A 13,815-nucleotide genomic window follows, 5' to 3' on the forward strand; every position below is an offset into this window, starting at 1 on the left:
CTGTGTGGACTATCAGTTCATTACATGACAGTCTTGACATAATTTCAAAATTTAATATTATAAATAATAAAAAAAGAATATAATTTGTTTATGCCCTTCGTGTGCATATAAAGTTCACAAGACTGTGTGACCTAATGAACTAATGGCATTTGAAAATAGGGTTGTGGGCTGGGATCTTCTTGTCTGTAGATACGGAGCCACCTACAGGTTGTGGGTTTGTACAAAGTTGTAGTGCTCCAATAACTAGTACAGGTATAGATAAAAGTGCAACATGCTACTTTATGGCCATTATTAAATTTGAAAATTAAATAATAAATGACTGAGTATTTATTGTATGCAAAGGTGTTTTCATTTCATGTGCAAGTTAAAGATTGTATAATGGCTTCTACAAGCCCACTCATACAGTACAAAAGCTTACTGCTTACATTACAGTGTAATTTATTAAGTGACCTAATTTATTTTGTTGCCACAATATAGCTGCAGAATGTTAAAGCAGTTCCTCTTTTAATATATATTTTTTTCAAAACCCTCTAACACAAACATGAACAGAATAAAAAAATATGAACAGAAGTGCTGACACTTCTCTATGACAGTATTTTGCATGTTTGTGTGTGTGTGTGTGTGTGTGTGTGTGTTTGTGTGTGTGTGTGTGTGTGTGTGTGTGTGTGTGTGTGTGTGTGTGTGTGTGTTTGTGTTTATATATATACAAAATATAATAGCTCATGATGAAGAAATTGTACATCTGGGTTTAACAGTGCACAAGAGTTGTGTTCATTAGAGGTTCCAACAAGGACACCACAGCTTCCTCTGTCATGTTCTCATTGGTTGACTTCACAAACACGTGTGTTTATTGTAGCCCTCATGTTTCCATTGCATCTTGTCTAGTTTTGTTTGCGTAACTGCTGTTGGTGAGTCTTATGTAACCAGTCAAATTGACTTTTTTTTTCACGGTGTCCGTGTCGGTGTGGCTGTGTTGGCGCCGGTGTTTCCACAAAAACGTTGCTTAAGCAACAAATTAGCATTTCTAAAGGATCATGTGACACTGAAGACTTGTGTAATAGATGCTAAAAATTCCACTTGCCATCACAGGAATAAATAAAAATTTTGTGTCGGTGTGTTCGGGTTTCCGTGTCAGGTGTCCGTGTCGGTGTCCATGCCGGTATCTGTGTCGGTGCCAGTGTGTCCGTTCCAGTGTATCCTTGCCTGGCGGGTGTCCGTGCTGGTGTGTCCTTGCCTGGCCGGTGTGCGTGCCGGGTCCAGTTTCCATGCCGGTGTGTCCTTGCCTTGCCGGTTCCGGTTTCTATGCCTGTGTCCATGTCCATGCCGGTGTGTCCTTGCCTTGCCGGTTCCGGTTTATATGCCTGTGTCCATGTCCATGCCGGTGTGTCCTTGCCTTGCCGGTTCCGGTTTCTATGCCTGTGTCCATTTCCATGCCGGTGTGGCCTTGCCTTGCCGGTTCCGGTTTCTGTGCCGGTGTCCATGTCCATGCCGGTGTGTCCTTGCCTGGCCGGTGTCCGTGCCGGTGTCTATGTCCGTGCCGGTGTGGGTGCCAGTGTCCATGCTGGTCACATTCTTTAAAATAACTTATTTTCAACAGAAGAAAGAAACTTATTTGTACATACAGTACAAAAGCTATACACAGTTTAGGTGAGGAGGTGAGGGAACGCTGGCGCGCTTGGCTGCCGCTCCTTTCTTCAATTTGTTTTTTAAGCTATATTATTCTCCGCGCCTTTGCGGTTGCGATGTGGACGTATACCATTTTATATACTTTGGACTGCTGTTTTTAATTGTGTACTCCACCTGGATTAACCTGCAACGTCTCACGGTAGAATTCCCTTACCGAGAATCGACGCAGTGCTTCGGCGGTGTACGTAGTGTACGAGGACTCTGTGATACTATGCTCACGGTGTGCATCGAGGATTCAACGCTGTGATCCGGCTGTGTACGCGGACTTACTGACTATGGCCCTGAGGTACTCTGGCCGACAACTTCTGAGCTTAAAACGAAACTCTTATTGTTTAGTTAAAGACTCTTACGAACGCTGTCGAGACGCTGGCTTGCTGCGTTCCAAACGATATATTCACCGGGGCTCGAGGTGCAGTTTTTCCGTCTCATACTCTCCTAATGTTTTTGTCCGTGCATTACGGCGTAAGAAAAACTATCTGCCTTACGTTGGTGCTGTTCACAGACATTTAATATAAGTTCCCCGTGTGGAGACTAAACTAATGTCGTCTCCTACTCAGAGCCTGGCTTATGCTGCATTATTTAATGCCCGCTCTATGAATAACAAGACACTTTTTTTATCGGATTTTATTTCGGATAGAGACCTGGAACTTGCTGTTTTTAACTGAATCATGGCATAAAGAGAATGACGGACTTCTGTTTAACCAGATAACTCCTGCTGGTTTTGGAGTTTTAGATCTCCCGAGGTCATCTGGCAGAGGGGGTGGCATTATTGTGGTTTACAACCAGCAGTTCAATTTAAGCTCTGTGTCTGTTCCTCAGTTTTCATCATTTGCATGCTTGGTTTTGAGTATTTCCGCTCCTACTTCTACAATCATTGCGACCGTCTACAAACCACCTAAGACTAAGCCACATGCAGTTTTTATGTAAGAATTTGCAGATTTTCTGTCAATGCTGTCCTTAAAGTTCCACAAAATTCTTATTGTCTGGGACTTCAACATACATGTGGATCAAAGTGATTCAACGACGGCTAAGGAATTTTTATCGCTGCTTGACTGCTTCAATCTCTCGCAATTGGTAACTGGCCCTACTCATTGTAAAGGCCATACTTTGGATCTTGTGATTACAAATAGCTCATTTCTATCACAGTTATCATCTGTTGATATTGGATTATCTGATAATTCAGCTGTCTTTTTTAATTTGGTATTGCACAATTCATGTGTGCCTGCCACCCGAACGGTAACTTTTCGGAAGTGGAAGTCTATTGATCAGACAGTATTTTCGAATTCTGTTGTTTCCACTTTCGGTGATCTGCACTTCACATCTTTGGAGGAGAAAGTCTCACAGCTGAATAACGCTCTTGCTGTTAATCTAGACACTTTTGCTCCCCTGAGGTCACGCAAGGTTACTTTTACTCGCACTGCTCCATGGTATAATGACAATCTGCGCATTAAGAAGGCGGCCTGTCGGAAAATGGAGCGAAAATGGCGTCTCACTGGCTTGCATGTTCATTATCTAGCCTGAAAGGATCTTCTAAGTGACTACGGAGCATTAATTGAGATTGAAAGATCTTTGTATTTCTCTCAGACTATTGAAAACAATCAAGAAAACCCAAGACATCTATTTAAAACTATAAACAGACTTCTTCAAGTTAATGCTGCTACTACCACGCCTGCTTCTCAGCCGCTGTGTAATACTTTTCTTCATTTCTTCAATTCAAAAATTGATAGTGTTCGTAAACAAATCTGTTTCTACTGTTTCATTCCATTGTCCACCTGGGTTCACTGGTACTTTTCTAACTTACTTTCCTCTTCTTGATACTGAGACTCTTACAAGGGAGGTATCAAGCATTAAAGCTTCCACTTGCTTGCTTGATCCTCTTCCCACATGCTTATTTAAATCTTGCTTTGGGCTCCTGTCTCCGGTGGTTCTCAGTATTATGAATGACTCTTTGCAGACTGGGGTTGTTCCAGCAGCATTAAAGATTGCTGCGGTAACTCCAGTACCAAAAAAAGAGAATGTTGCCCTGGATGATATTAATAATTATCGTCCTATTTCGAACCTTCCGTTTCTGGCAAAAATACTTGAGCGTATTGTTGCCTCTCATTTGTGTAAACATCTCATAAGTAATAACCTCTTTGAACCACTTCAGTCAGGATTCCGTAAATTTCATAGTACTGAGACGCCTCTGGTTAAAATCACCAATGATCTGTTGATGGCTTCTGACTCTGGTGCAACATCTATTCTCATTCTTTTAGATTTAAGAGCCACTTTTGACACTGTTGATCACAGTCTAATGCTTACACGTCTTGAGAGAGTGTCTGGTGTGTCGTGGACTGCTTTGAAGTGGTTTCGGTCCTACTTTGCTGACCGTTCCCAGTTCATCTCAATGGGTGACCATAGGTCTGAGATTAGCCCGGTTCTCACTGGTGTTCCCCAGGGGTCAGTTCTGGGCCCTTTACTCTTTAACATCTATATATCACCACTTGGCTATCTCTTGAGATCGCTCGGCCTCCATTATCATTTCTATGCTGACGATACGCAAATTTATATACACTCAAAACCAGATGAGCGCTCCAACGTTGATTTTCTTTCTGGTTTTATTAGTGAAATAAAAACCTGGATGAGTAATAATTTCCTGTGTTTGAACAGTGATAAAACTGAAGTTATGCTCATTGGTTCTCGTCATCAAACCTCCAAAGTTGGTTCTCTGTCTTTTAATTTTGATGGCTCTGTTTTGGGTATCCAGAGCAAAATGAGGAACCTTGGAGTTATTTTTGATGCTAATCTTTCATATGATTCTTTCATTCAGAGTACTGTTAAAACATATTTTTTCCATCTTAGAAACATCGCTAGATTGCGGCCTATGTCAACTTTTCTTGTAGCTGAAAAGCTGATAAATTCCTTCGTCGTCTCTCGGATTGACTATTGTAACGCTCTTTTAGCCGGAGTTTCTAAATTTACACTACACAAGCTTCAACGTGTACAAAATTCTGCTGCTAGGATCTTAACTGGGTCAAGAATATGCAACCATATCACTCCGGTTTTGGAATCCTTGAATTGGCTCCCAGTTAGGTTCAGAGTCGATTTTAAGATTATGATGCTTACATATAAAGGCTGATTTATACTTCTGCGTCGGACCTACGTCGGAGCCTCTACGCCGTAGCCTACGCTTTGGTTTTAATTTATACTTCTGCGTCGTTGTCCGCGTTGACGCACGCAGAGGGAGCATGTGAAACCCGAGGAAGCGGTTTGAGCAGACCAATCACAGCGCCGTCCGTTTAGAATTGACGCGTTGTTACATTTTTGGAGAGGTGCACGTCAGGGTACGCCGAAGGGTACGCGCGCTACGCACAGCCTACGGCGTAGCTACGGCGTAAGTTCGACGCATTTACCTGTTGATGTGTTTTGCTTTTAACAATTGTTTATTGTGTGTACAGCGCTTTGAGAAGCTGCTTTTAAAGGCGCTTTATAAAATAAAGGATATTATTATTATTACTGTAGCTGAAAAAAACAAAGCACTGTTTATTTAATTTGTATATTATATGTTGTGTATGTAATGTGTATCTTGTTCTTTGTATCTTTGTTTTAATAACAATGAAACTAATGACAGATTTTTGGCCTTAATGTCTGCCATTCTTTTTTTATTTTATATTTTGTTGCCTTGTAATGCTTTGTTTTTAAAATAGGGACATTAGTTTGCTGTAATGCTCAGTCACTTGCAAAATAGTAAAACACACATGAAAAAGAATTGACAAACGTCTGCTAAATGCGTAAATACAAATGAATGATGTTTTGTCAGCTGAACAATTGTCATGTTGTTAAACAGTACTTCTATAACTTATTTTATACAATCGTTCTGTAAAAATGACCCCAAAGACCCTAAGTGTTAACTGTATATGAGGACCAATAAAGGGTTAACCTGAATCTCATGAGTATTGATGTGAAAGCAAATATATATTTTTTAAATCGTTTTGATGAAATTAGCATGTGTGCAGAACCAATCAAATGGGTCATGTCAATAATTTTTTTTGCATATAATAGTCACATAATTTAGTTTTACATTAATATTTTCCACCCTTCTCTGACCCCTATTGAACTGAAGTTTTTTTTGCACTTTTCTATGTAAACACCCTCTTCATCTGTTGAATAGTAACAGTTCTTTGCTGCATTCACGCCTCCACCATAACGCTCCTATCCTCAGTCTGAGCACAGGAAAATGTTGTCTCAATTAACATATTCTGTGAAAAACAGGTCACTTGGGCTGGAAGAGAATGACAAAGTTTGATTTATTTTTAGGCTGGGTTCATCTGAAATAGATTAGAGACCATAATTGACATGTAAAAAATGTATCAGACCACTTTGCTCAGACTGCGGACAGGAGTGTTATGGTGGAGGTGTGCATTTGAATATAATGTTAATTATATCAATACATTTATTTGAAAAGTAAATATTTAATTATATTCACTTTCACATCAATATTCATGAGTTTCAGGTTAACTTAAGGTTCTTTTGACTTATAATGTTTGTTGCCAAGAGTGTGTTGTACCATGTATTTTGGGAAAATAGATGATTATGGTGTGTGGTGAGGTTGAGAAAATATTGTGGTATTGCCTCATTTAATGTTTTAGCGTATTTTAGTGCCAATTTTTGATCATTGTTAAATTCAGATTATACTCTGAGTATATATTCTCTACAAACACAATTTTTCCACCCACATACATGCCACCACATCCTTGTCTTTTGTAGGCTGCTACATGGTTGACACATTCTCCGCATTTTTTTTATAGACACGTAGCTTCATGGAATACACAACAAAGTCTATCAGACCACCTGTAGCAGCTAAAAAAGACACTTTTTGTGCTTGTGGTTATGTTGATATCCTGTTCTGAAGCTCAGTTGAAATTAAGCAGGAAAAAGAACATCATTGCCATGTGTGTTTAACACCCACATGCACCCATCAAACACATGCTTTTTCGTCCCTGCTGCCGCACAGAAATGTCTGATGGTGAAGTCATCCCTGTTTCGTAGTAACACTGTTTCAGTTGATTTGTTTCATATATAGCTACAAAGAGTGAATCAAATGCCATGATATTCTAAGAAACACTGAGATGTGATTCTGACTTTAGATACGTGTCTTCTTGTTGTGGTGTTCTGAGTCTTGTTGTGCTTTCCCAGTGGTTGATAACTAAAGGGCAAATTCGTTTTTTTGAGATGATGATAATAATACAAAACACAAAACTTGATAATGATTTTCTTTTATTAATATTCAAAGAGAGGTTTAAAGAAAGTTGATTAGAGCAATTGGCAGCTAAATAAGCATTAAATTCCCAAATGGAAAATACCGTTATAGGGGTTGCTCAACATGTTACACACACATCGTGAGCATCTTTAAAGCAAAACGCAGTATTCAACAGCAGCTTAAAGGAAATGTCAATAGGTATTAACATACACCTACATCACTCATTCTTACTCAGAATCATCTATTGGTTTCTAGCCTCCTTGACCTTTATGTGGGATTTTTCCACTTAATTAATTATTCTGGTAACACTTTACAATAAGGTTTCATTTGTTAACAATAGTTAGTGCAATTACTAACATGAACTAATAATAAGCAATACATTACAGTATTTATTTGGTTTAAAAAACGTCAAGATAAAAAAAAGAATCCAACAGCACATTAATCATTAACAAAAATATATATTACACACACACAAAAAAACATTTTCAAATTATCCTGACCAAACAAAAATGTGCTAAAAGACAAAAGTATGTCAGTGATCTTAAAAAATTAATATAAAAATGTGGTCAAAAATCCCAAAACAAATGAAATACCATGGATTCAGAGCCCATTTAGTCATAAGAAATTAGAAATTTGTTCAAAGATAACTAGTCTCTGCAGTCAATCCAACCACATTTAAACACGTGTGCAGGCATTTCCTTTGCAGTTTACACTATCAGATTTTACTTTGTATAATATTGGTCCTCATGTGTTACTGCTGCTGTTATCCTGCATGCTCTTCGAAGATGCCGAAATGGAAATGTAGCTCTTAAAAAGACTCATCACTCTCTGCTTGTATGTTTTGATGGCAAAAAAGTAAATAAGAGGGTCTAGGCAGCTGTTAAAGTTCATCATGGCAACGGTTACCTGCAAGGATATTTTCAAAGTCTTTAACTCCTCACAAGAGGGCTCATGGTACAGCCTTCTCACTACAAACTGCATGATGTTAATGTGGTAGGGGCTGAAACACACCATGAAGCTCAGCAGAATGAGCAGAATCATATTTTTGGCTCTGCTGTTGCTTCCAGACTTGTTGGTCACCGGGTTTTCCTTGGCTGTCTTGTAGAGCTTGCAGCTGACCCTGCTGTAACTGCACAGGATGAGTCCCAATGGCACGCAAAACCCAATGACGCAAGCAAACAGAAGACCATATGCCATCTTGTGGCCATTAAAATTGGAGAACTCCATGCACGTTCGATGACCGGGTCTGTCTTCCATGGTGCTCTTGAAGAGCAGCGGGGACGTCTCAAGCAGAACCACAACCCAGACCAGAGTGCAGATACCCCGCACAACCTTGGTTTTCCTCAGTCTTTGACAGCGCTGACGGTGCAGCATGGCCAAGTAGCGATCTACACTGATGCAGGTCATGAAGGCGATGCTAGCATAGGTATTGCTGTAGAAAATCATGGCAGTCAGCCGGCACAAGAAATCTCCAAATGGCCAGTCGAAGCCTCTGATGTAGTATGTGATCCTGCCGGGCAGAGCCAAGGTGAAGAGGGTGTCGGAGATGGCCAGGTTGATCAGATACATTGTGGTGGAGTTCATCTTCTGCTTTTTCTGAGAAGTGATCCAGAGGACCAGGCTGTTACCTGCCACGCTGATGACAAAAATCAGGCAGTAGAAAATGGGAAAGAGGATCCTAGCAGACTCCTTGTAGATGAAAACATCGCAAGTCTGGTTTGTGTAGCTGTCATTCATTGGCATCGTCTGAAATTCCAGTGGAGTTTGATCTGTCATGTTGAGACCGTTTGGGGAAACAGAACTTTGGTTTAGGAGGAAATAAATATCAAAATATTAGCATGTGCTTCATCTTTAAAAAATGTCAATAAAAGTAAATATTCATATATGTACAGTGTATATATATATATATATATATATATATATATATAGTGATCCAAAAGATTGTGGATCAAAAAGTCATATTAAATGTCTGATACTTACAGCAAGTTTGATTGTCTCTCTCTCTCTCTCTCTCTCTTTGAATTGGATAGTGATGTGACTAAGTTAGTAAGTGTTTTTGCTTCAATATAGATCCACCCCTTTAACCTGAGTGGTTAAGCTCAGTTGAGATTAAGTGAGGTATGCGTGACTCTTGGAGTGAATAGTAATGAAAACATTTTTTATCTGTGTAATGTCTCTTTTGTTTTTCAATTTTATATTATTCAGTTATATTTTTAAAGCTATATAATATAAATATTGTTTGCCATTATCACATGATCAGAGAAATTCCAACTAAAATATACTAAATATTTGAGTGGTCATGTTCGCTGTAGTCTTAAAAGTCAATGTTTACTCTCTTTTTTTGTCAGTATTAACAGTCAAAAAGACATGCTACAACACCTGCAATAATACCTCTTTTTCTAGTTATTACAGCTCAGGTACAACCACAAGCTCCTGTTTCTGCAGCACTGACCCAGTTAAAATGCCAAGGTACTTTTGAGGTACTTTTGCAGGGTCTCACAACATCCCTTTTCAAAAATAGGAGGATAAATGTAAGACACTACAGGCACAGGGAGCACATACTCTGAAGAACCAACAGAAGTCACTTTAGGTGTCAATTTTAAACGGAAACAAAGTATGCATAGTTGTGCAACTTTGATTTAGTATGAAAACACAGGTAGTCTGCAGTACCCAGCGAGCAAGCTGCTGATAACATCTGTGGTTTATTACCGCACTATACCTCATCCTCATGTTTGATATATGGCAGCAGTTTCCCAATCACTTAGGCTTTGGTTGACGAAAGTAGTAAAAAAACAACAGCAAAAAAACTGCCATTCATTTCACAATACTAAAAAAGGTGCAAAACTGTGCGAGAGATTTTGCTTAAAGATATCCCTGTGGTCTTGATCTTGCATAGGCTGGCACCATACATGCTTTTACATAATCTTTGAACATAACAGCAACTGTTGTGAATGGACTACAAATTATACTATATAAACACATTTGCATCATTATAGTTCTGTCATGACAACTCTTGGAGAGATTGGCATGGTAATGGATATGGCAGTGTTAATGATCTGCTATGCTGCTGCTGCAGAATAAGTACCGAGACTTGCAACTGCCAATACATTCACATTGCTGTGAGCATTTACAACGTGCTCCTGCTGCTGCACATGTAGCATACATGAATTATAGCAGATCCCCATAGCAGATCTCTACAGGTGGAGCTGGGGAAGGTGGAGTTTCTGGAAACGCGCTGCACTGCTAACAGCAGCACTACCATTATTTGAACTGCTGCTGCAGAACAAGTACCGAGACTTGCAACTGCCAATACATTCACAGACATTGCTGTGAGCATTTACAACATGCTCCTGCTGCTGCACATGTAGCATACATGAATTATAGCAGATCCCCATAGCAGATCTTTACAGGTGGAGCTGGGGAAGGTGGAGTTTCTGGAAACGCGCTGCACTGCTAACAACAGCACTACCAGTATTTTAATGTTAAGCCGCAGTTGCAACAGCAACCAATCAGCTGCGCTATTTAAATTAGGGACGTATCAGCCTGCGCCATCTACACTCTCAGAAAAAAAGGTACGAAAGCTGTCACTGGGGCTGTACCTTTTCAAAAGGTACACTTTAGTACCTAAAGGGTGCATATTGGTACCTTAATGGTACATATTAGCACCTAAAATCAGAGGTGGGTTATTCAGGGGTCAAAGAGTAAAAGTCCTGCCATATGTTTATTCCACCCATGAACTCAGTCAGCTGATTTCACTAATTAGTTTTATCTCCTGTGTGAAGTAGCAAATCCAGGTGATTGGAACAAAATACTGAGGAGGACTTTTACTTTCTGAACCTGGACTTTACACCTCTGCATAGCAATGCCACATGTCAGCCAAGAGCAAAGAAATAAACCAGAACTGGACCTTATTGTAGCCAATAATAAACAACTCCACAAAGAGCATTACCAGCTTCACTTATTACTAACCAGATGCCAGAACTATGTAATTCGTTCATCAGACTGTAGTTTTGGTAATAATTTACAATAAGGTTTGTCAAAATTTGTTAATTAACTGTAAGGAACTCAGCTTTTTGGAAATATTAATAATCAATAATATCGTGTTATTATTAATTATAAATATTTGGGTCAGTTAATTGGATTAACTTGATGTGGCTGAATTAATATTACAATCAATTAATCAGTTCTTCCAACGAACTATTTTGATTATTAATTTATTCTAATAAAGGGTATCTTCCATGGCCACCGAAGAATAATTATTTCTTCGCCTGTACAGTACTTTGAGCCAGTAGCAAAAACCGTGATCGTAAAGTGACTTGTATTGCAAACAAAACAGAACCAAATACATATTATGTACAAGTTTTATTAACTAAATATAGATATTTATATGAATATAAATAAACTAAACAACATACACACATGAATACATAAATAGGTTAGTGATAGGATGAAATTGGAAACCGGAAGAGGGTCTATGAGAAGAACCATCAGAATTTCATTTTCACATTTCATTGAATTGAATACTTGCATTTGTAATGGGAACAATTGTTGAAGTTGTTGAAAATTGAAGTCGTTGATGGTTCCGGCAGTGTCAAGTGGAAGTTGGTTGAGCGTTCTCTTTCTCCAGGAACGCATGACTGGTTTGGTGAAGGCCTGGGACTCTGTTGAGGCCACGCCGAGCACCCAGGAGAAGTGAGGAAGTCGGAAGGATGGGTGATTGGAGTCGTTGTTGGTTGGAGTCTTTGTTCCAAAACTCCTGAGATTGTCCTTGGTTCTTTGTGAGAGAGTCTTCTCTCTTTTCCATGAGGCCGGATCTGGTTGGAATCGAGGCCTGCTGGGCCCTGGGGCCCCTGTGGAGGGGGAGGGGGCTCCCCAGTCTCACCAGAACAGTGTTGCGGCTGGATGAAAAAACTAAGAGAGGGCGGTCACTGTTGCCTGCCTCTGATATAACCTGAGAAAGAACCAACCCCTAGTGTTTGAATGGACCTATGAGTAAGGTGACATGTCCGAGAGGGGAAGCGGCTCTTAGTTGATTTATGGTCTTTGTCCCCAGCATGCTTAGACTGTTCATTCAAGCTCAAATAGACATAACAAATTCACATTGCATTCTAAGAGAAGGTGATGTACATCAAAGTGTGTGTCATTAAATGAGGATTAATTTGCTAGGAAGCATGATACAGGTGAGGTTATATTGACCGTTGGGTGGTCGTTCAACCACATACACCCCAATCAAACATACCATGTTGTTATACCTAATAGTACACGAGACAGTAAATCATCACAGTTTCTGTGAGGCATGTTCCTTCATAGATCAGAGTAACACCGCAAAGTTTATTTAATTAAAGATGGTCTCTCTCTCTTAAGCATGTGGCGCATGTGGCCACATTCCTTTGAGGTCGTAAAGTCTGTTATCAGTCTTAAAGTGTTCTGTAACCGGACACCCGGCTGACAAAGTAACTTCATTTGTGAGGTTAGTTTTGGGGGAGAGTTTCATAGACCTTTATATTCATTAAATATAGTGAATATGAATAATTAGTGTGTGTCTGATTGGTCCAGACCCTACATAACTAATAATGACCAATACTTTACCGATTTACTAGTATTGGTTAATCAGATCTGATTTATAGAATTTATGTCGAACGTCACATGAAGAAACAGAAAAAAGGGGCCCATTGCATCCGCATGTTTGAGAAAGTGTTAATGGCAATACGAACTGACAATGAAATTTATGGAAAAAAAAATATATATATATCAATCTGCAAATACGACGGACATCGGTTATAATCATCTTTGTTTGCTTTTTTGAAGGTATCTTGTGTAAATCATTGGTTCAGTAAAAAGACATGTCAGGCCACTGACACAAACAATGTGCCACAAAGCCACAGAGTGTTCACACTTTTCGAAAGAAGGTCTACCTACGAATGGCTTCGATAATCAGAGACAACTATAAGCCTCTGCATATTAAGCTGGGATAGAAAGCATTGTTACACTGAAAAAATTTATTCACATACAAATAATTTTAAAACACCAAAGTTGTTACATGTCCCCTGAAGGCAAGTTGAAAGTGAGAACCCAGAAGTTTATTGGTGTGATAACAAAATACAAACTGTAGATATGAAAAACTTCAAGAGACTTCAAAAACTAAAAACATGACTTGACAAACAGCGGGTCATATCGGGGCTAGACAAGGCACAATGGAAACTCAAGGGCTATATAAAAGCTGTGTGCGAAATCACCCCCATATCCATAAATAGTGCAATATTTGAGGCAGCCAGCCATTTGGTGTCCGAAACCATAGTTGATGTTATCGAGTGCACTCATTCAATCCAACAATGCACTGCAGTAACGAGTGTACAACTGATGTACGCTCAACAGCTAGAAAATACCCATGCACTGTGAAGGTCGTGCTGAATGAATTCCCTCATTCTGCCAGAAGATGGCGAATCATTCATCCATCCATCCATTTTCCAAACCGCTGGTCCAATGTGGGTACAGTGTAATATCATACAGGTATAAAATCCTTTTTGATTGATTATTGAATAGTTTAATTAGGTTTATACATGCTAGTTTCCATGATAGAATTCAAGATCAATCTTTCCATTACTACTGGAGCTGCCAGTTTGCCAAGTTTCAAATCCTTATTAAACAGCAAGCGAAAACTATGCAAAAGCTACAGCCCTTCCGGTGTACTCAGTGTTCGAATTCGCTCACTCGTTTTCATTAGTGGACTATATTAGTGGAGTAATGTAGGGAATAGTGAATAAGGGTACAGGGGCGATTTCAAACACAGTCATAGTATAAAAGTAGCACACAACATGATGGCCCTGTCTCAAATGGCACACTTCTTATGCACTTTCGGACTTGGGTGCCTGCTTTACGGTCCATATGCA

General features: G+C 39.4%; 1 protein-coding gene across 1 annotated transcript; it reads right to left on the reverse strand.

The window, feature by feature from the left end:
• Positions 1 to 6,925: 6,925 nt before the first annotated feature.
• Positions 6,926 to 8,938, reverse strand: LOC143723902 (G-protein coupled receptor 183). The gene is made up of 2 exons (XM_077216771.1): positions 8,906 to 8,938; positions 6,926 to 8,726 (listed from the first exon to the last, which is right to left on the reverse strand). The coding sequence occupies exon 2, from the start codon at positions 8,699 to 8,701 to the stop codon at positions 7,670 to 7,672; it is 1,032 nt and encodes a 343-aa protein (XP_077072886.1). The 5' UTR covers positions 8,702 to 8,726; positions 8,906 to 8,938; the 3' UTR covers positions 6,926 to 7,669.
• Positions 8,939 to 13,815: the final 4,877 nt, after the last annotated feature.

The sequence above is a fragment of the Siphateles boraxobius genome, unplaced genomic scaffold (genome assembly GCF_051911475.1).
Source record: "Siphateles boraxobius isolate OS27281-9 unplaced genomic scaffold, OSU_SipBor_1 7, whole genome shotgun sequence".
Lineage (NCBI taxonomy): Eukaryota > Metazoa > Chordata > Actinopteri > Cypriniformes > Leuciscidae > Siphateles > Siphateles boraxobius.